Source organism: Dipteris shenzhenensis, chromosome 18 (assembly GCF_047967505.1).
Source record: "Dipteris shenzhenensis isolate YYH24624 ecotype China chromosome 18, Dip_SZ_1.0, whole genome shotgun sequence".
Taxonomy (NCBI): Eukaryota; Viridiplantae; Streptophyta; class Polypodiopsida; order Gleicheniales; family Dipteridaceae; genus Dipteris; species Dipteris shenzhenensis.
Genome location: NC_141613.1, coordinates 37,456,477 through 37,477,249, shown reverse-complemented (window position 1 = coordinate 37,477,249; position 20,773 = coordinate 37,456,477). Strand labels below are relative to the sequence as shown.

General features: G+C 43.4%; 2 protein-coding genes across 3 annotated transcripts; both read right to left on the bottom strand.

Moving 5' to 3' along the window:
- Positions 1 to 1,752: 1,752 nt before the first annotated feature.
- On the bottom strand, positions 1,753 to 19,192 carry LOC147891189 (uncharacterized). 2 transcript variants are annotated; one of them, XM_087389876.1, is made up of 2 exons: positions 18,028 to 19,192; positions 1,753 to 2,020 (listed from the first exon to the last, which is right to left on the bottom strand). In XM_087389876.1, the coding sequence occupies exon 1, from the start codon at positions 19,145 to 19,147 to the stop codon at positions 18,032 to 18,034; it is 1,116 nt and encodes a 371-aa protein (XP_087246002.1). In that variant the 5' UTR covers positions 19,148 to 19,192; the 3' UTR covers positions 1,753 to 2,020; positions 18,028 to 18,031. The 2 variants fall into 2 exon arrangements, with proteins under 2 accessions (XP_087246002.1, XP_087246004.1); XM_087389878.1 differs by lacking the exon at positions 1,753 to 2,020 and having other exon boundaries at positions 17,706 to 18,358; positions 18,470 to 19,192.
- LOC147891190 (uncharacterized) lies at positions 13,432 to 15,707 on the bottom strand. The gene is made up of 5 exons (XM_087389173.1): positions 15,415 to 15,707; positions 14,707 to 14,964; positions 14,359 to 14,532; positions 14,019 to 14,215; positions 13,432 to 13,793 (listed from the first exon to the last, which is right to left on the bottom strand). Exons 1-5 carry the CDS (start codon positions 15,705 to 15,707, stop codon positions 13,432 to 13,434), a joined length of 1,284 nt encoding a protein of 427 aa, XP_087245299.1.
- Positions 19,193 to 20,773: the final 1,581 nt, after the last annotated feature.

Below are 20,773 nucleotides of genomic sequence, written 5' to 3'. Positions count from 1 at the left end.
AGTTTGCTAGCTGATTTCTGTAGGAGAAACCTCTTTGTACCTTCTTTGTTTCTTGAGGTCATGGGCTCTCTTTGCCTCTGGCCACTGTCTATCTCTATGGAGGTTGCAGATTTACTGTGTCTGTGAGCATGAGTGCTTTGTCTCTGTCGTGATCTTCCAGGCTTTGTAAGAGCATTAGAGCAAGAGCTTCCAAGGTCTTTTTGATGGTAGGTTCTACGCAGTAGCTATAGGCTTTGTGCTTTTCTTTGAAGGGGAGCTACAATCGAGAAAGATGGCGTGCAAGCAGTTGTGAGATGAGCTGCAGGTGAGAAAAGACAACAAGAGAGGGGAGCTGAGAGAGCAGGGCGCCACGTGAGGGAGGGAGTTGTGAGGACTCACTACTATCATAGGAGGCGGTTGAGAGGAGTGAGGTAGGGAGGCATGAGAGTCGAGGTTGGGAGGGCATGAGAGGCGAGCTTGAGCGAGGGACCTAAGGAAGGGAGAGCGTGAGAGGGAGAGAGCGATAGGCGACACTGAGGCATGAGAGTCGAGGTTAGGCGGTGTTGAGGCGTGAGAGGATAGGCACTCACACACACAGCGTAATAGGCGGCGTATGTGAGAGAGAGAGAGCTGAGAGCAGTAGACAGCGCATGTGAAGTGATTAGGGTAGGGAGAGAGGTGAGAGATTAGGGTAAACCCCCTCCCCAAAGAACTGCACCCCTCCCTTTTAAAAATTCCTCCCTTTTTTCAAATCCCTGGCCACCCCGCCTTAAAATTATCCCCCCGCACCCCCTATAAATTATCCCCCCCTTAAAATCTCCCAATCCTTTAAAGTTAATCACTTTAACCCCTTTTAAAATTAATCTTTACCCCCCCATCCTCCCTCCTCTTTCCCTCCCACCCTAAAATCTTAGCTCTCCTAATATAACAAATTTAGGTTTAGTCTTTGCATTGTTTTTTAATTAGATTTTAAACTTTTTACTTTTTGAAAATGTAGCGATACACCAATCCTTTCAATTTTAAACCTTTTACATTTTACATTTCCGTTTAACCCTTTTTATTTATAGATTACATGATTTTTCCCTCTTAAATTTAATCCTCTCAATTTATGTTATAGGTTTAGGTCTTTCTCTAGTTTTAAATTAAACCCTTTTTTATTTATTGATCACAAATTTCTCCCCTTTTTAATGAAAAAGTGATCACCAACATATATGAAGTCCAAATTAACCTTAGGTCGATTCTAAAACTCAAATCATAATTTGAATGTGTTTTGGTGTATGTGTAAGTAATCATCACAAATTGTCCCAAGGTCAATTTGTAAAGAGTGACCATTGTGTTGAACACCCTATGCTATCAACTCTCAAATCGACCCAAGGTAGATTTGCAGGATGTTTGGGTGTGTCTTACAATGTGTGTGTGTGTGTGTCTATGAGCGTGTGTGTGTGTGTGTGTGAGAGAGAGAGAGAGAGAGACTATGATCATCAAATTGATCTAAGGTCGATTTAAAAGCTTGGCCATTGTGTTCAACATCCTATGCTATTACTTCTCAAATCGACCCAAGGTCCATTTGATGAGTGTTTGGGTGAGTCTTAGAATGTGTTTATGTGTGTGTGTAATTTCTAAGAGTGTGTGTGTGTGTGTGTGTTTTAACTTATCAGACATCTATTCTATAATACTACTGGACCAGTTTTCAATATCAAAGTAAATCAATTACAAACATCTACTATTGTCCTTTTCAAACAACTAGTGAGAATAGTCCGTTAATAACCAATCTCAATACCTCATAAGTGAGAATAAACCATATCATACCATTTCTCTTTACAAGGTGTCAACTTGGGAGTCAATTATTATACTCACATTTATATCTATACATTGCAAAAAGTACAACGATACTAATAATTAGTCTCCAATAAAGAGTTCAATTATATATAACAACACTTGGGAAAATTCCATTGTAGAGTGCTTCTCGAAGTTGCCAACACTGTATCTTTATGCCTTAGATTTTCTAATGTAAACCTGATGGAGAGGTATGCCGACTCACCTGCATCCATCCACAAACATAGCACATTAGAACATGTACACTATGAATTGTGGGACTGCAAGCTTCAATGCCGGCTCACAGTTGTTATCCGTGTCACTCGATCTAGATTAGCATAATTAAATCCTGGCATTTTACTATTCAATAGTAATGAGAGGTGGGCAAGTAAAGATATGAAGAAATGTATATAAAATGTTAGTGAAATCCAAGTAAAAAGTGGGAATCTCAAACAAACCATAAGTATGGGTGTTCCAACCAAGTCTAAGGGAATTCCCGAGGTCGAAAAATCCAAGTATAACCTCTGTATACTTATACCTTTTCTTGATTTCCTGTTGGCATTTTCTAATTACTAGTATTGAAGGACAAAGTCCATGTTATAAGGCCATGGTCCCATTCCACGTTCAATTTTCCTAATAATTATAACAAGTTATCGACTCATGGCATATAAATGAGAAATGACGGCCCTTTCCAATTATCAAAGTATAAAGTGTAAAGTGTAAAATATCAAAGCTTAAAGTGTAAAGTGTACCTGTTACCATACAAGTCCTCATGAGATAAAATCACAATGGCCATAAGTCCTCATGATACCAAGCTTTTGGGATCTTCAAATGTACCAAGGACTAATCTAATCCAATGATCATAGAATACAATAATAAAATGTCAAACAGTAGGTAGCAAAAAAATTCCCTAAATTCCATGGTAAAATAGGCTATATCATATAGAAATTTTATTATAACCCACATCATAAAGAAATCTTCCCTTATGATAACCATAAAAGACATTTTTTCTCTCATAAGGCAAAAAATTCCAATTGAAGGAAAATCTACATGTGATTTCCTTTCTTATGTTTAGAACTGCCATAACATATAGCTCAATGGAAACTATCTATCTCTTTCATCTTGAAATAATTGATCATTAGTAAGAAATTAGGATCATAGAATCTTATTACTAGCAAACTTTTGGAACATATCCAACTAAATGGACCAATAATATGTAAGCTTTTAATAGATCAGGGCTCCCCTACACCTCTTAATTAAAAAAGCTCAAATTTAAAAAGAAAATTCTTGCATGTCAAATCTAGTAGAGCTATTGGTCGGATCCATTAATAAATACGGTCTAGTAGACATAGCTTTCTCTTAGTGGCTACATGAAAAGCTATGAGAGGTGTTAAAAAACACTAGAGCACAAGGTGATGTTCTACTTAGAAGCTCACCTTCATTCTACATCGAGGAGATATTACTCGTGACCTATTACATGGAGGTCCCGTGGACTAAAAATTGCAAGTGAAATGACATTGGAATAGTGACTCTTGTGGAGAGACAGCAATTTCGATATCTATTAAGTATATCTCTATCCCAACGACTAGATCTCTATCTGTGTTGTGATGGTAGTGTGGTAGGAATTATTTTAATCTCAGTGCCGCAGTTTGTGATAAATATCTCGGGTAAGCTAGAGAAGAACCAGAGTAGACATTATCTGCGTTAGACATGGTTTGGGCCTTTTAAGACTAGCTGTGTTGATTTCGTGTTCCTTATGGACTCAGAAGCTACGTATACATCAAAGATTGTCTCGTCATAGCCAGTAAGAAGCTCTCAATAGTGGGCAGTCCTTCCTTCTCTCCTAAGAATTTTCTGAGTCATCGAAACTCCTATAGTTCCCTACTCGACCATGCTTTAGCTCCGGACAGTCTTAATCTAGCTCTTCGGAATTTTTCTTCTCTGTCACTGGCGGTGCTTGACTATCTGCTGCAACTTAGACAAGCAAGGAAGAGAACTCAACTCTGCTACCTCAAACGAACACTTTCGCTGTCTCATCAATGCTATATCCAAGTTTCCTTGAGGAGGTGCTACTTCCTCTCCAAAGCTTTGCAGCTTCCGTCTCGCATTTTGCTTCTCAGATTTTTGGCTCTTGCATTGCATCGCATCCAACTGATCGTCTGGGGATTTGAAACATTCTACGCTCATGTAGGGTGTTCGAGGCTAAATCATCTATGGATCAAGTACACATTTTTCGGTCTGGAATCGGATCCGTAATTCAACAACCCTGGGTAGCATATCCGTTCAGTCAGGCCTGAGGATAATCTCCCTCTCCTCTTGAACGCCGAACCCGTGAGCGCCAAACTCTGAATCCCGTTCAAACCCTTCCTTTACCGCGCCCTGCTTTACCATGCCCTACCTGTCGGACGTCAGAGAATTTGAAATGTCTGACAAAGCCAACTATTGATGCCCGGACCTTCTCCAGCTCTATCTTCTCCGGCTTCAGCTTAGGATCTTGTCCAGCTTCAGCTTCAGCGACACTAGGATGTTCTTTACATTGCCTAGCACAACTTTTACTTATTTCTCCTGTGCGTTGCAAGATTCACCGTGGTAGGCTGTGACCACCATTTGTGCGCTTGAAAGCCTTACGTAGTGAAAGTGGATCACTGCAAGCATTAGGAGGCAAGCTCATGACTTTTTTGCTCTGGGAACTTGTTTTGCCAAGACTTTTGTCTATCTTAGCATTCTGCAGGGCTCAATGTAGACAATATGCAAAAAGAGATCGATGCGCGTATCCAACAAGCGCTATTCTAGTTCAATATGGGTACTAGGTAGATCTCTGCAGTCCAGCGATGCATGGCACGACAATTCCATCCATGCTTGGAAAAGGTTTGCAGAAAAGCATAGTTGGTATTTGTACAGCGTGTGGTCTTTTCGTCTAGTGAGGGACAATCCTTGGGGGTGTGGTAAACGATTCATTGATTGACAAGCGAATGGTCTTTTGTCTAATGATTGTGATTGCGAGCGAGTGCCCAGTAAAAATGTTGACCCTCCTTCACATTCCGTTCAGCTGATTAGTATCTCATGAAGTTTTTCTTTGGCTTGGCATCCGACGCACTATGGAAGCTTTGAATTACCGTTGAGGCTTCCTCAGTCTTCTCACTCAGATCCAATCAAAATTCTAGCTTTTGGTTGCAAAATGTCCCTTCTTAATCACGTGCCATGATGTTGTGGTCTTTGGAAGCAATGGATGTGTGAAAGAGATTGTTCTAGAGATCTCATGGAAAGTTGCAACTCGGAAGCTCGCAAATCCATTGAAGGTCACACCAAAGGGCAACAAAGCAACAATTCCAACAAGGTGTTTCCAACAAGGGAGCTAACAAAAGGATATGAGCTAACGTAGATTTTTGCTGGACGTTCAAGCTTCCGGATCGTTGATGGAAAAGAGGATGGTGTAAAAAACTAGAGCTGAAGGAGCTAGAGCTGCGTAGAGCGTAGCTCTTAAGGTTGGTGGCACTCCCTGACATCTAAGAGGGAGGGCATAGTGAAGGATGTAAAAGGTGAATTCCTTTCACCTCCCTTGAACGGGGTTCAGATTTATAGTTTTCTCAGGTCCATTCAACGAGAGAGGACCCCTAAACTGGACCCCATCTCAGCGCTTTCTCACGAACGACAAACATAGCACGATAGAGTTTATCCTCAGGCTTCAATTAGGGACAGCATCGCATGGAGTGGATGCTTCACAGCTTCTTGTTCTCAATGTAGAGAGACGAGCATTCGATTCTTCTTGTTCTCAATTTGAGGTTAGAAGGGAAGCGCCTTTGGAGTTTCTCGTGGTTGGAAGGGAGCGGAAGATGTAGATCCCCATGCCTTCAATTTCCCAATAGACCACGTTGGTAAAAGTGTAACTCCTCAAGTACAAAGAGTCCTTCCATAGTATTTAAAACATATCAATATGTGATCTCTTCCCTCTATACAACACTTTCCGTCCCTTTCTTCAATGCAAATCCTTCTCTAACAATTAATAAAGTAAGGACCAAATGGTCTCTTTTTTCTTTTATATCCCTTATTGGTCCACTATGTGAAGTTGGTCCTAATGAAGCATACTAATAGGTTTTCCTACTAGTAATAATTAAGTATTTTAAAGCATAATAAACCATATAACTTTCCTCTATTAGTGGATAAAGTTCATAATAATAAATCAAAAATGGCTTGGCCATGTTCCTCCATTAATTCCACTATGCTAGTTCCATGATCACTAATAAAAAGCATTATGGAGAAAACACTAATAACAAGTATTGTCAAGTCCTATAGGATGTGACAACCTCCATGGGACTAAGCTTGTGCATAAGTGGGACATCATATTCTTTTTGAAAGGCTTCAATATGATTTCCGACCTTTATGGGCCATCAATATATTAACAATCCTGAAGCACACAAGGATATCCGACCTTAATGGGCCATCAGTATGTTGACAATCTTGAAGAGCACAAGGATCCCCAAAGGGATGTGTGTGTGTGTGTGTGTGCGCGCTGAGAGTGCTCTCAACGGAAGCAAGAACGGAAGAAGGAGAGAGAGAGAGACAGAGAGCCACACAAGTTTTGGTAGGTGCAGAACCACCCTAATCTTCTTTTTCATTCATTTATATATGTGTTTGAGTATTGTACATAACCGGGGTAAAGGCACAGTGACCTTTAACCCCCACAACCTCCTACTTAAAGGACAATGTGCCTTTGAGGGAGAACAACCAGTGGGCATACTATCCAATGCCCATCAATACACGACAATACTCAAACCGCTGACTAGGTAGACTCTTCGTCAGCATATCTGCAGGGTTATCATCTGTATGAACCTTGACAAGCTCTATGCGCTTGTCCTCAAGTACCTCTCTGATGAAATGGTACCTGACCTCAATGTGTTTGGTCTTTGCATAAAAGACTGGATTTCGTGCTAGCTGAATAGCACTCATGGAATCACTATGCAATGTCGGTACACCTGTATGAATCCCCAAATCTCCCACTAGCCGATCAAGCCATATAGCCTCCTTGCAACCCTCTGTGGCTGCAACATACTCAGCCTCTGTGGTAGACAAAGCAACGCACTTCTGTGCGCGAGACATCCACGACACTGCACCACCTGCAAAGGTGAACACATAACCAGAAGTGGATCTCCTACTATCCACATGCCCTGCATAGTCTGAATCTGTGTACCCAAGTACACGCATGTCTCCTTTACCAAAGCAAATGCACATCTCCTTGGTACCCTTCATGTACCTTATGATGCACTTAACTGCCTCCCAATGCTTCTTTCCTGGATTAGCAATATACCGGCTAACAACTCCCACTACAAATGCAATGTCTGGTCTAGTAGCTATCATAGCATACATAAGACTCCCAACTGCTGATGCATAAGGAACCTTGGCCATCATGGCCCTTTCCTCATCTGATTTGGGACTATCTGTATGACTCAATTTCACATATGGAGGCAATGGAGTACTCACTGCCTTCCCCCCCTCCATATTGAAACGCTGCAATACTTTTGTAACATACTCTTTTTGTGAAAGCCAAAGTAGTTTCCTACTCCGATCACGCGTGATGCGCATACCAAGAATATGACCTGCAAGTCCCAAATCCTTCATATCAAAGGCCTCATGCAACTTGGCCTTTAATGCATCTAGCTCATAAGTATTCTTGCTAGCCAATAGCATATCATCCACATATAGTGCCAGGATTATCAGGCTACTATCCTTAGCCCTTTTAGTGTAGAGGCAGTGATCAATTTCACTCCTTCTAAAACCCTGGGACCGAATGAAAGCATCAAACTTCTGATACCATTCTCTAGGCGCTTGCTTAAGACCATAGAGACTCTTCTTCAGCTTGCAAAATAAATGCTCTTTGCCCTTTTCTTCAAAGCCTTCCGGCTGAACCATATAAATTTCCTCATGCAGATCCCCATGCAAGAAAGCTGTCTTGACATCCATCTGCATAAGCTCCATATCCTCTACTGCCACTAGTCCAAGCATGCATCTAAGTGTGGTCATCTTCACAACCGGAGAGAATATCTCATCAAAGTCCACACCCTTCTCTTGCTTGAACCCTTTAGCAACCAAACAGGCCTTGTACCTAGGCACATCATCACCTGTGACCTTCATTTTGTAGACCCATTTACATGGCAATGCTTTCTTTCCATGTGGCAAAGAAACCAAGTCCCAAGTCTTATTCTTCATAAGTGAACTCATCTCTGATTGCATAGCATACTCCCACTTGCGTTGATCCTCACGCATCATAGCCTCTCTGTAGCAAGAAGGCTCCCCGCAATCAGTAAGCATCACATAGTCTATCCCTGGAACAAACTTATCCGGTGGTCTAGACACTCTAGATGATCTTCTCAAGGGCATTTCAGCTTGCTGTCCCACTTGCATATCAGCCACATTTGGCTCATCATTTCCACCAATAGATGATCCATCATCTACCCTTGATTGTATACCTATGGGAGTACTTGGTGGTACCATTTCTTGCACATTTGGTGCATGGACAGCTTGCTGTCTATCAACATATGCAGGTGGATTCACATCCTGGAAAGTGATTCTCCTCATTTCCACATCCCTCATGGGTGCCTTATGCATCTTCTTCTCATTGAAGACCACATCATGGCTGCGTATGATCTTCTTTGCTTCTGGATCCCAGAGACGATAGCCCATCTATCCACTTTCACCATAACCCATAAAGATGCATTTCCTAGACTTAGGATCTAGCTTCTTTCGAAGATCTTTTGGCACATGTGCATATGCCTCACACCCAAATATACGCAAATGAGAGTAAGAGGGCTTCTTGCCACTCCATGCCTCTTCAGGAATACCACCATCCAAACTCTTACTAGGTGATCTATTGATCACATGCACTGCAGTCTTCATTGCCTCAGCCCAAAAACCACCAGAAAGACTTGCATTGGAAAGCATGCATTGCAACCTTTCTTGAATGGTACGGTTCATCTTTTCTGCAACTGGATTTTGTTGTGGAGTACGAGGGGATGTGAGCTCCCTCTTAATCCCACGTGTATCACAAAAATGCTGAAAGTCATGAGAGAGATACTCTCCACCATTGTCAGTCCGTAGGCATTTAAGCGTTCTACCTGACTGATTCTCAACCAAGGCCAGCCATTTCTAAAATACCTGGAACACATCACTCTTCCGAGCTATAGCATAAGCCCACACTTTCCTAGTTGCATCATCAATGAATGTCACATAGTAGCAAGTGGTTTGATTGGGCCAAAATTTAATTTACATCCTTAAAATGATTCCAAATGGAGTACTGGTTTATGCGCCTAATGATCGTGTAGGCATGGGACCACATACGTCTGAATGCACCAAATCAAGCTTTTCAAACTCTTTCTTTCCCCTTCTTTTATGGGCTGATTTAGTCTGCTTCCCATAGAGACAATGCTCACAAAATTCAAAATCAGAGAAACTCAAATGCGGTACATAAACCAAACGGCATAAGAGTTTCATTCCATTCTGGCTCATGTGCCCCAACCTGCAATGCCACAAAGAAGTGCTTGGCTGCTCGGTTATTGTAACAACATGATCAAATACCCTTGATACATGTAAGGGATACAAAGTCCCACACTTGGCACCCCTGGCCAAAAGCATAGAGCCCTTCTGAATTTTCCAACTCTGAAAGCCAAAAGTGGTGTGAAAACCAGCATCATCTAGCTGACCCACTGAAATAAGACTCTTGGTCAGTTTAGGCACATGTCTCACATGTTTTAAAACAAATGCAGACCCATTTGCAAAAGAAAACTTTATGTCACCTGCTCCCACTATGTCACATGCATAGTCATTTCCAAGATGCACACAACTTGTCTTTCCACTGTCATAAGTGGAGAACCATTCCCTATGGGGAGTAACATGGAATGAAGCACCAGAATCCAAAATCCAATCCTGGGAATATGCATCATCTGAAGTAGTAAGCAATTCTGCAGATAAACTAGACATGAAGAGAACGTCATTGTCACTATCATGTGTGACTGCATTGATCTCCTCGATCTTCACTTTTCCTTTGTCCTCCCTTGGACTCTCTTCCTTTTGATTTGCACCCCAATTTGCATTCTTTTTCTTATCCTTTTGCTCTCTTTTCAACTTGTAGCAATCCTTTTTCATATGGCCCTTCTTGCCACAATGGTAACACTCAATGTTCCGTGCCCTGGATTTGCTACGAAACTTTCCTCTTTCTTGGGACTTCCCCCTGAACTGTGATCTGCCCCTTTGCACATTTAAGGCTGCATCCTGTTTGTTGCCGTCCATAGACTTCCGTCTAATCTCCTCGGCCAACAAGCTACCCACAACATCATCAAATTTCAGTACTCCACCAGGTGCAAAGTTACTGACAGCTGTACGGAAGGTATCCCATGAGGATGGCAATGAACATAAGAGAAATATTGCCTTAGTCTCCGCATCAAAATTCATTTTCTGAAGCTGGCTGAAAATAATATTGAATTCATTCAAGTGAGAAGCAATGGAGACCCCTTCCTTCATCTGCAGCTCAAACAACCTCTTCAAGAGGTAAACTTTATTAAAGGCAGTTTCCTTCTCATGAGTGGCACACAGTTTCTTTCACAAATCTTCTGTAGTCTGCTCATTTACTACTGTGAAATAAACTGACTCTGCAAGATGAAGTCTAATAGTAGACTTTGCTAATGCATCCAACTCATTCCAATCATCCTCAAACATATTTGCAGGCTTAGCTTCAATCCCTGCCAAGGGTTTAATCTGCTTGTTTTGAATAAGCACATCCCTTATCTGTTCTTTCCACAAAGAAAAGTTTGTCCCATCAAACTTTTTAATGTTGAAAAACTCCTTTTCAGACATGGAAGAGGATGCCATAATGCAAATAAAACAAAATCCCAAATGCTAGTGCATACAAGAGAGAATCACACCAAATACCAGGTGCACCCAAATGTGTATGCCACAATAAAGTGAAATATCACCAAAACTCATGTCTCAAAGCATCTGACTCATGTGCATATACTATGCATCCATATGAGCAAATCTGGCCCAAAAGAAAATGCCAATAAGTGCCAAATGACTCAAGCATGAGCACCGTCCACTGGCCTATGCATCAATAATGTCTCATCCAAGAGAGCATAGCACTATCAGTGCATCACCTGCAATATTTCAAAGCTGTCCTGCAGCATAAGATAGCATCCATGTGCAAAGCGTCCATAAAAAATAGCATCCTACAAGGCAATTTGGGCCTATCAGCGCATCCAACAAGGACCGCAATGCATCCAAATGGCCTATAAATCATCCACTGCAACCCAATGCATACCACGAATGAGCGCACACTGCTCAAACTGCAACCAGATTGGTCTACATAAGGTATGCTCAAGAAATCATAGTCCCACAGTAATGACCGCTACTGAAAATAGAACCTGAGATGCCTCAAAACATGGGCGCCATTGCATAATCGGACTCAGCAAGAAAATCTGTAAATATCTCTCTTCTGCCAGAACTCCAAAATCCCAACCGATGAGTGAGAAATGGGAGTCAACACTTATCCACTGCCATGTGGCATAAATCTAAGGTTTCAAAACCTTAGTATGAAAAATGCATAACAGAGAGACGAAATCGAATACACAGAGATCTATAACTCTGAAAATCCTCCACCGAATTGCGCAAGAACTGACATGTAGAGGTTTTTGGGCATCCGGAACGCAATGGGATAGACGGTTTTGGAAACCGGGGTCTCAATCACTGGGTCCAACACACGGACTGAAAAACGTTTTTGGAAACAAATCTATTTGTAAACTCCACCGGAGTGCAAATGATGAGCAACATAGAAGTTTTAGGACCTCCTGAGTCCACCGGAACTGACAAATCTGCAAATGGTTGCTCCAAACTTGAGTTCCAACACCCGGGCAAAAAACGCAGGAACTGACACAGTGAGTCAGAAATCCAATGAAATGATCTAGGATTCAAGAATGAAGGTGTTTCCAAGCTCCTGAAGTGAAGTGGACACCAAAAGCAAGCAATAATTGCCTCTACAAGTCAATACGGAGTCTCTGTCATCGAACGGAACAGGGAAAAGCTCAAAAAACGACTTTTTCTTTGAAACCACTTAACAGGCTCTCAAAACCACTTCGCAAAGCCAAATTGACTTTTCCAAAGGTTCCTCCAAGGTCTCTCTGCACACTCGGATGTAAGTAAAGTCACCCACAAAGCTTCCCACAGAGCTTCTCCTTCCTCCCACAGAGCCGCTGAGCTTCAAGCATTCACGCACGCTCAGCTAGATCACCCGGGCTCTGATACCAGTTGAGAGTGCTCTCAACGGAAGCAAGAACGGAAGAAGGAGAGAGAGAGAGACAGAGAGCCACACAAGTTTTGGTGGGTGCAGAAACACCCTAATCTTCTTTTTCATTCATTTATATATGTGTTTGAGTATTGTACATAATCGGGGTAAAGGCATAGTGACCTTTAACCCCCACACGCGTGTGCATGAGCGATCATCAAATTGACCTAAGGTTGATTTAAAAGCTTGGCCATTGTGTTCAACATCCTATGCTATCACTTCTCAAATCGACTGATGAGTGTGTGGGTGAGTCTTAAAATGTGTTTATGTGTGTGTGTAATGTCTAAGAGTTTTTGTGTGTGTGTGTGTGTGTGTGTGTGTGTGTGTGTGTGTGAGTGAGTGAGAGAGAGAGATAGTATCTGTATAGAAACGACGCAACAGCTGTACATAAAAAGCATTGTGGATGGCAACCTCCGGTGGTAACTTCAATTTGTAGGTTACCTCATCAAGCGCGTACATTACTTCATACGGTCCATAGAACTGATGATTGAATTTCGCGGTCAGGTTCTGCGGCAGCTTAATGTTGCAAGAGCTCACAAGTACCAAGTTGCCAGCAAAGAACTCCATGTGCTTGCACTTCTTATATGGTACCTCTTCATGACTAGTTTACTCTTTTGCAAGCATTCCTTTGCAATTTTCAACCTTTCTTGCCATCTATTCAAGAACTCCTCTGCATCGGGATCATCCACCTTTGAAACCCCTGATGCAAGAGCCATTGGCGTGATAACTTCTTTACCTATTGCCAGTTCGAATGGTGTGAAGCCCGTGCTTCGGTGCACCATGTTGTTGTAGTGAAACTCAAGAATGTCCAAGTGCAGGGCCCAATCCTTTTGGTCCACTTGAACATAGTTGCGCAAGGAATCTTCCATCGTTTGATTCACCTTTTCGGTCTGTCCATCAGACTCTGAGTGATACGATGAACTGAAACGTAATTGTGTCTCCAATATCTTGAAGAGTTGAGTCCACATGTCACTTAGAAACCTAAGGTCCCGGTCAGAGATGATTGCGAGGGGCAATCCATGGTACTTGAAAATATGCGTGAAGTACAAATGGGCTACGTGTTTCGTCGTGATGGGCGATTTGATAGGAATGAAATGGGCCTGCTTAGAGAAGTATTCTACCACCACCATGATTGCGGTGTAACCATGAGAGTTGGGAAGACAAGTGATGAAATCCATGCTCATCACGTCCCATGGCCTTGATGGTACAAGCATGGTTCGCAACTTGCATGCCCTTTTGGTTCTGTCGACCTTCACAAACTGACAAGTAGGACATGTGCATACGTACTCCACTACGTCATCGCGCATGTTGGGCTAGAAAAACATTGGGCACATTCGTTCAAGCGTCTTGTTCTGCCCTGTATGTCCCGCAAGCTTACAGTCATGGCACTCCCATAACAAAGTTTTCTTGAGCTCCAAGTCATCCAAGATATACAAGCGGTTCTCATAAACAGATAGCAATCCATTTTCCTCATTGCACATTCTCCACGGGATGACACCCTGCTTCACATCTTGAAGCAGTTTTTGAGATTCCGCATCTCGTTCCATGGCCTCCTTGATCCGTTCCATGAGAGACCCTTTTATAATGCTAATTGCCATTAGCTCTGTTTTCCTACTCAATGCATCTGGCATTGTGTTAGCCTTTCTTGGCTTGTGCTCGATCGTAATATCAAACTCTGCCAAGAAATCTTGCCAGCATGCTTGCTTCGTAGAAAGTTTTGGTTGAGTTTGAAAATACTTCAATGAAATGTTATCGATCAACACCTTGGTGTGCTTGTCCTACACGTAGTGTTTCCACTTCCAAAGACATTCCACCACTGCCAACATTTCTTTCTCATGCGTTATCCACCGATGCTCCACTGCATCTAACTTTCGTGATTCGTAAGCCACTGGGCACCCACCCTGCATGAGCACCCCTCCTAGAGCAAAGTTTGATGTGTCTGTGTGTATTTCAAATGGCTTGTCAAACTCTGGGAGTTTCAACATGGGCGAATCGATCATGATCTCTTTCATTTCCCCAAATGCCTTACTGCACTCAAGGTTCCAATCAAACTTTTCCTCCTTACGTAAAAGGTCATTTAGAGGAGCTGCAACTTTGCTGTATTCATTTACAAACCTTCGGTTGAAGTTACAAAATCCCAAGAAAGTCTGTACTCCGCATACTATTCTTGGCGCCTCCCACTCTATCACTACTTCAATCTTGGATGGATCCATTTTGATCCCATCTTTCCCACCACGAACACTAGGAAATCTATCTCGCTTACCCCAAACTCGCAGTTTTTGCGGTTGGCGAACAACTTGTGCTCTCGAAGTTTGATAAACACCTTCCACAAATGTTCTTCGTGTTCTTCCATCGTTTTGCTGAAGATTAATATGTCATCAATATAGACGATGACAAAGTCATCTAGGTACTCCCTGAAAATATCATTCATTATGGTACAGAACGTGGCCGGAGCATTGGTAAGTCCAAAAGACATGACTAGCCAATCGTAGCTCTCATACCTGGTTCTAAACACCGTCTTCTCAATGTCTTCGTTTACGATCCTTATCTAGTGATACCCTTATCTTAAATTTATTCGGCTAAAGTACTTAGCCCTGGCCAGCTGATCCATCAAGTCATCTAATAGCGGCATTGGATACTTGTTCTTGATTGTGATCTTGTTGAGTGCCCTATAGTCCACGCACAATCTGGAACTTCCATCTTTCTTTGTCAAGAATAAGACTGGAGCCCCGTATGGAGACTTACTTGGCTTGATGAATTCGCTCTCAACCAGTTCATTGAGTTGCCTCTTCAACTCCTTGAGTTGGTCATCGTTCATTCGATACAGCACCTTTGCTGGTGGTGCGCTGCCAGGAATCAACTCGATTTGGTGGTCGACATGCCTCCGTGGCGGTAATCCTTTGGGGAGTTCCTCCGGGCATCACATCGCCAAATTCCTCCAAAATCATATCCAATCCACTGGATTTGTTTGGGCTCGCCCCTTGGCTCGCCCTGGATGCATTACAACAAATGCTACTTTTGCCATGGTCGGCCTCTACCATGCACATCATCATTAGGTGCACCTCCGCACCTCGTTTGACTTCCTTGCTCAATTGCTTGGCACTTATGAGTTTGTCAGAAGCCTTATCACTTGGGGGAATAAGTTTTGAGCCACTGCTGGTTTCTTTCCCTCGTTGATAAGACCTTTTGCATCCTTGGGCGATACCCCCCATCTAATGCACTTTACTTGGACTCCGCATCCTTGCATGTCTAGGATCAAGGAATCCACTTTCTTGCCCATCATTGCGATCACAAACTTGTCCCACCATTCGATTCTGTATATAGCTTCATACGAATCCATGGGGACTACCAAGAAGTCCATCTTGACTTTCCATTCTCCAATCTGGCATGGGACGTTCCATGCTATCTTTACATAGTCCTGCTTTCCTTGCCCAAATGCCACCTGAATATCTGTTAGATTGATCGTTTTGATCTTCAAGCGCTTAGCTTTTTTAGGGGTAATCACATTGTGTGTGGTCTCCGAGTCGATCATTACCCTTTGCGGGACGTCGTTCATCTGTGCATCGACATAAATGTTGGGTATGCCCATTGCCACTCTCACGGCCATGCATCTTGCACTTACCGTGCATGCCCCTATCCTGGGCTATTCATCCAGTCGGGAGGAGCCTCTTTTGTCAATCTTTGTGATTTGAACTTCTCCTATGTCTTCATGATCCCCGGCTTCCTCAGCCTGGGTCAAGGCGATTTGAGGCCTTCCAAATCTGCCACGTTTCGGACAAATCCTTGACATAATGGTCCTTTTTGCATTCAAAGCACCCCCTGTTGGTGATTGCCTAGTATCGAAAGAGCTGGCGCCTCTACTCACAAAGCCCCCTTGACCAGAGTAGCCACCTCTCATCAGGTTCCGAGTCACCATTGCTCCACTAGAGCTCGCCCTGTTAGTATTTGATGAGACACTCTCTGACCTGCCCTCACGTTTAGGAGTGGGCTTGCTCATCCACGAGCTGCCCCCAGTATTTGCTTTCATGAAGGATATCTTCCCCTCCAGATCGATTATTCTTTCAGCCATCTTCAAGGTTGCGGCATAATCCTCAGGTTCTTGTTTCTCAATCTCACGGTGAGTCCAGTGTTGTAGACCATACAAGAACTCGTGTAATCGGTCTACTTTCATCATGTCTTCGGCCTAGATCATGACTTGCCTGTATCGGTTCACATATTCTCTGAGCTTTCCATCATTGTGGTGAAAGTTTCTCCATTGCTCACAAATTTTGAACACTTCATTTTGGGGAATGAAGTATGCCTTCATTCTCGATTTCAATTCCTCCCAGTTAGTTATCTCATCATGAGCCTCCTCGACTAAAAACCAATTGCAGGCTTCTCCTGACAATTGTTTGATGGTGATCTTGAGATGGAATTGCATAGGCACCTCTGCCATTTGCAAGGTAATCTTTCATCTCCCTGATCCATTTCTTGACAGCTAGAGACTCCTTGTCTCCACCATATTTCTCGGGCAACTGCGACTTATATTTTCCATAGTTTGCCTTCCCATTGTCCTCAGAGTCGCTACTTGAGTCCACCTCAAGCTTGGTCTTCCTTCTCCTCAGAGGTTTTAACTTCTTTCTCTTTGGCTGACCCTTCCCCAGGGTCGTCACTAACTCTTTCAACGTGTCATGAACCTTGTTCATGTTTTTCGACAGTTGCTTCCTTTCCCTATCCCCCTCTTCAAGCTTTTGGCTTACCCATGCAAAAGCACTTTCGTGCAAGTCCACCTCACTGGTTCCAGCTTCTTCGTCATCAACATTGAGGAATTCATCCACACCATCTTCAAAATCCACACGAGCGCCTTTGTCCTCATGAATGGATTCTCCAACCCCTACGTTGGTTGTATCACCGGCGGTATCACGTTTTCTATCGTTAGCCGCGTTGGCCATTTCTGCAACGTCCAATTTCTTTTCACGACTTGCGTCCAAGGTCTCAAGTTTCTCTTTTCCTTTAGTTCTTCTTCTCCTCTCGGTTTTGTCATTCGTGCCTGGATCTTTACCCTCGTTGGGTAGTTCATCGATCCTTTCTAGCCTCTGGTGCGGCATCCTGTCCAGGTTGATGCCCACAAGCTACAAGATCCTCCCCCAAGTCATAGTTTTCCCACCGTGCACCTCAGAGTGAGGCTCTGATACCAAGTGTAAGGTACCGCACCTCTCCCTTAGTTGTGGGAGGGCCGAGGCGACTCCGCGTCCCTTAAACATAGCCAAGTCTCACGCCGACTTCAGCTTGAATAACTCCCTCCTGGGATTCCAACGTGGATGTCCACTGTCCTAGCCTCGATGAGCACGACGTGCCCATCGCAACGGTTCAAGAAGCTCCTCAATCAAAAATGTACCAAGGGGTCTCCACGACCACGTCTCCCCCGTCCGCTGGGGTCTCGCGCTCGTCACGTCCTCCGTGATGCGTCCTGCAGCCAAGCACCCAGACACCTGCCTGGACGTTCATCCCGTTCCCCCCTCTCTTTCACGTACACTCAACCCACCCCGTGCGTGAGTGTCAATAAGAAAACCAAGGGAATTGAAAACGCTATAGAAGAATGCATGTATTCACAAAACGTGCCAAAACGTCCACACGCGTTACACTGTCTGAGAGCACCACCTCCCATATAATGATGCTCACTAGGGTGGAGATGCAAGTGAACTAAGGTTGCTGGTTGATTTGGTCCAACAAATTAAGGCAAGCAATAATTGATTGATCTTACGCATGTTTTCAAAAACCAAAGGAGATCCACTCGGGTGCTAGTAAGAAGGGTGAGAAGGAAGAGAAGGAGGAGAAGAAGAGAAGCGAGGAGAAGAGAAGGAAGAGAAGAAGGAGGAGAAGGGTGTTCAGCTAATCAAGTTTTTGTTAAGAGTGAGTTGTGGTTTTACCTCGTTAGAGATACTCAGGAGGTGTCACCAGAGGTGCATAAAGGCCTGGTGGGTAAACAGACGTTGAGGCTTCAGGATCTGGAAATGCATAACTGGGTAGTAGGGCGCTGTACGCTATCACTGGCGCTGCATTCAGCTGGCCTGGTGCGTAAAGATAATTCGGCTGATGTAAAACTGCAAATGCATCTGCTCGTGTCCATTGATCTTCAATGACAACGCACGTCTTCAAAAACAGATCAGCGTTGGTCTTGCTCGGCTCCAACGCGGGCACCAGAGCCGGGGAGGACCACCATCGGGTATATGGATCAGTTGCAGCGATGCCGCCGCCAACCTGTTGAGCACCGATCCGCATGTAACTTGGCGAGAACAGAATCGTGTGTATGATGTACTCCACTGGCCAATTAGAAGGCTTGAAGATCTCGTTCATCTCGGATGCACCCACCATGTCTGCGTCTTGTGTTCGCCAGAAGTTGCTTGCCATGCCCTGGAGCTTGATTCGATTCGCGGGCACCTCTAAATGACTCCCCAATTCCGGAAATTCTGCCACAAACTGATCCCAGAAGCGACTCCAACGGATTTCCTGAAAAGGCCCAATGCGGTACTGCCAGAACTGCCGGATTCGCGGATGCTCGATGATTCGTATTGGCCCTTCTTGTGAGGCGCGGAAAAAGGTGACGATGTGCAGTTGAAACAATGATAAGTGGCTCTCCAGGCGTTTCTGCAAGTCATTATGCTTGCTCGACATGTCTGACTGACGAAAAACCCTGCGAAAAGTGCTTCTCGCTTGGACCTCCGTCACAAACGCCTCCACATCATCCAGAGTGCGTTTAAAATGATCCAAGAACTCCAGAAACTGGGGGCTGGTTAGGCGACCATACCACTCTTTGACAAGGTAGCCACATACAGTAGATTGCCAAACAAGGTCAGGCAGGAGCTGAACGATTTGGGACTGATCTCTCCTGGCGATGATGAAGGCTGCAAGGGAGCAGATGTTACCCACGGCGAGCAACACGGCATTGGCAGGGAAGGGGATGACGGAGCCAGCGTTGGCTAGGAAAGCCCCCCACGTGGAGAGATTCTGAGGGGAGACGGAGAGCTTGAGCTTGGGCTTGGGTGCCATGGGTGTAGAGTGACTGCAGAGGGTTCGTTTCTAATTGAAACTTGAGGCCACTCATTGCCTCGACTCTAGAAGATAACTTCCACATTGGTTCTTTGGAAGATTACTTGCACCTTCCGATCCGCCGCTCTCATTTCCACGAAGTTGCACTCCGTGGAGTTGTGGGACCCCTGAGGGGTTCACTATGTATCACGTGTGTTCAAAGCCTATTTGTAAAAAGCATGGGCATTGCCTCATCAAGGGCCACCGTCTTCTTGGAAGATAACTTCCACCTTGGTTCTGTGGAAAATAACTTCGAGGAAGATGCAATCCGCGAAGTCATCGGACCTTACAGTCAAGTTGGAAAAAAGGCAAGTCTCCGTTGGCTGATGGAAGAAGGTTCTTTGGTCAACCATGTCAAAAATGCAACACCAATGGTTGTGATCTTTGCATCCATGTATTCCCATAGTCTCTAGTGTTGCACATAAATTTTTATACATTTACGCATAATTAAAAATCATATGATCATTTGAATTGATTGGAAATTCATAGTTACAAGGAATAATCATTACTGTTTTATTATTAAGAAACTTTTAGTATGATCATTATGTTCCTCACCTTCAACCCCAATGGATGTCAAGGTATAGTAGCCTCTCATCAACTATACACATAAATTCCAAAAGAAATAATATACAAATCATTCATACATGCAAAAAAATGTAGGATGTATGATTAAATGCCCATGCATTTGATGATTTTAGGAAAGATCATGCTTTTTGGAAAAATTTAATCATTTATAAGGAGAGCAAAATTTTCGTTGTAATGCACCCATGCTATAGTATGATTTGGGCAAATATGGTAGGGACAAGACTAGAGATCTAAGGACTTGGTCAATTTTGAACGTACAACCCTCTCTTCATCAATTCATGTGTCTAACATGATGTAGCCCCATGTAGATATGGTAACCTTCTTCTTCCTAAAACACCATGATAATTTTGCTTAGTCTTTTTTATGACTTGGTGGGAGTCCCCTCATGAATTTCTTAGTCTTTATGATGACTTGGTGGGAGTCCACTCATACATTGCTATCCATTTACCCCAATCTTAATCTTGTCTCACAACTGATGTGGTGCATACATTACTGTGAATCAATCCCAATTCTACCAAAGTGGTTAAATATCAGCCCATCCTTTTGCCTATCCCCATCCCCAATCATTTCAGTCCTTTCCCATTTCCTTGAATCCCATCTCTATCCCTTCCCCTCTAATTTCCAACCCTTGACCACTCTCTACCCATATGCCCATACCACTCTCTTTCAACTTCGTCTTTTTTAGTGTAAGTGTATGTTCATCCCGTCCATCTTGGTCATCCTTGATTAGATGTAGATATGGACATTTTTGTTTAATGGTCATCAATTCATTGTGTATCACTCATGCCTCCCCATCAAGGCCTTAAATTATCACCATACTATAGCTCAATGCATTTGTGTTTACAAGATCATAGGAGCGTATTGATGCACTATGAAGACGATTGTTCATAAGTATCTCATTCTCACGCTATAGTATGACTTGGGAAAATATGGTAGGGACAAGACTAGAGACCTCAAGACTTGGTCAATTTTGAACGTACAAACCCTATCTTCATCAATTCA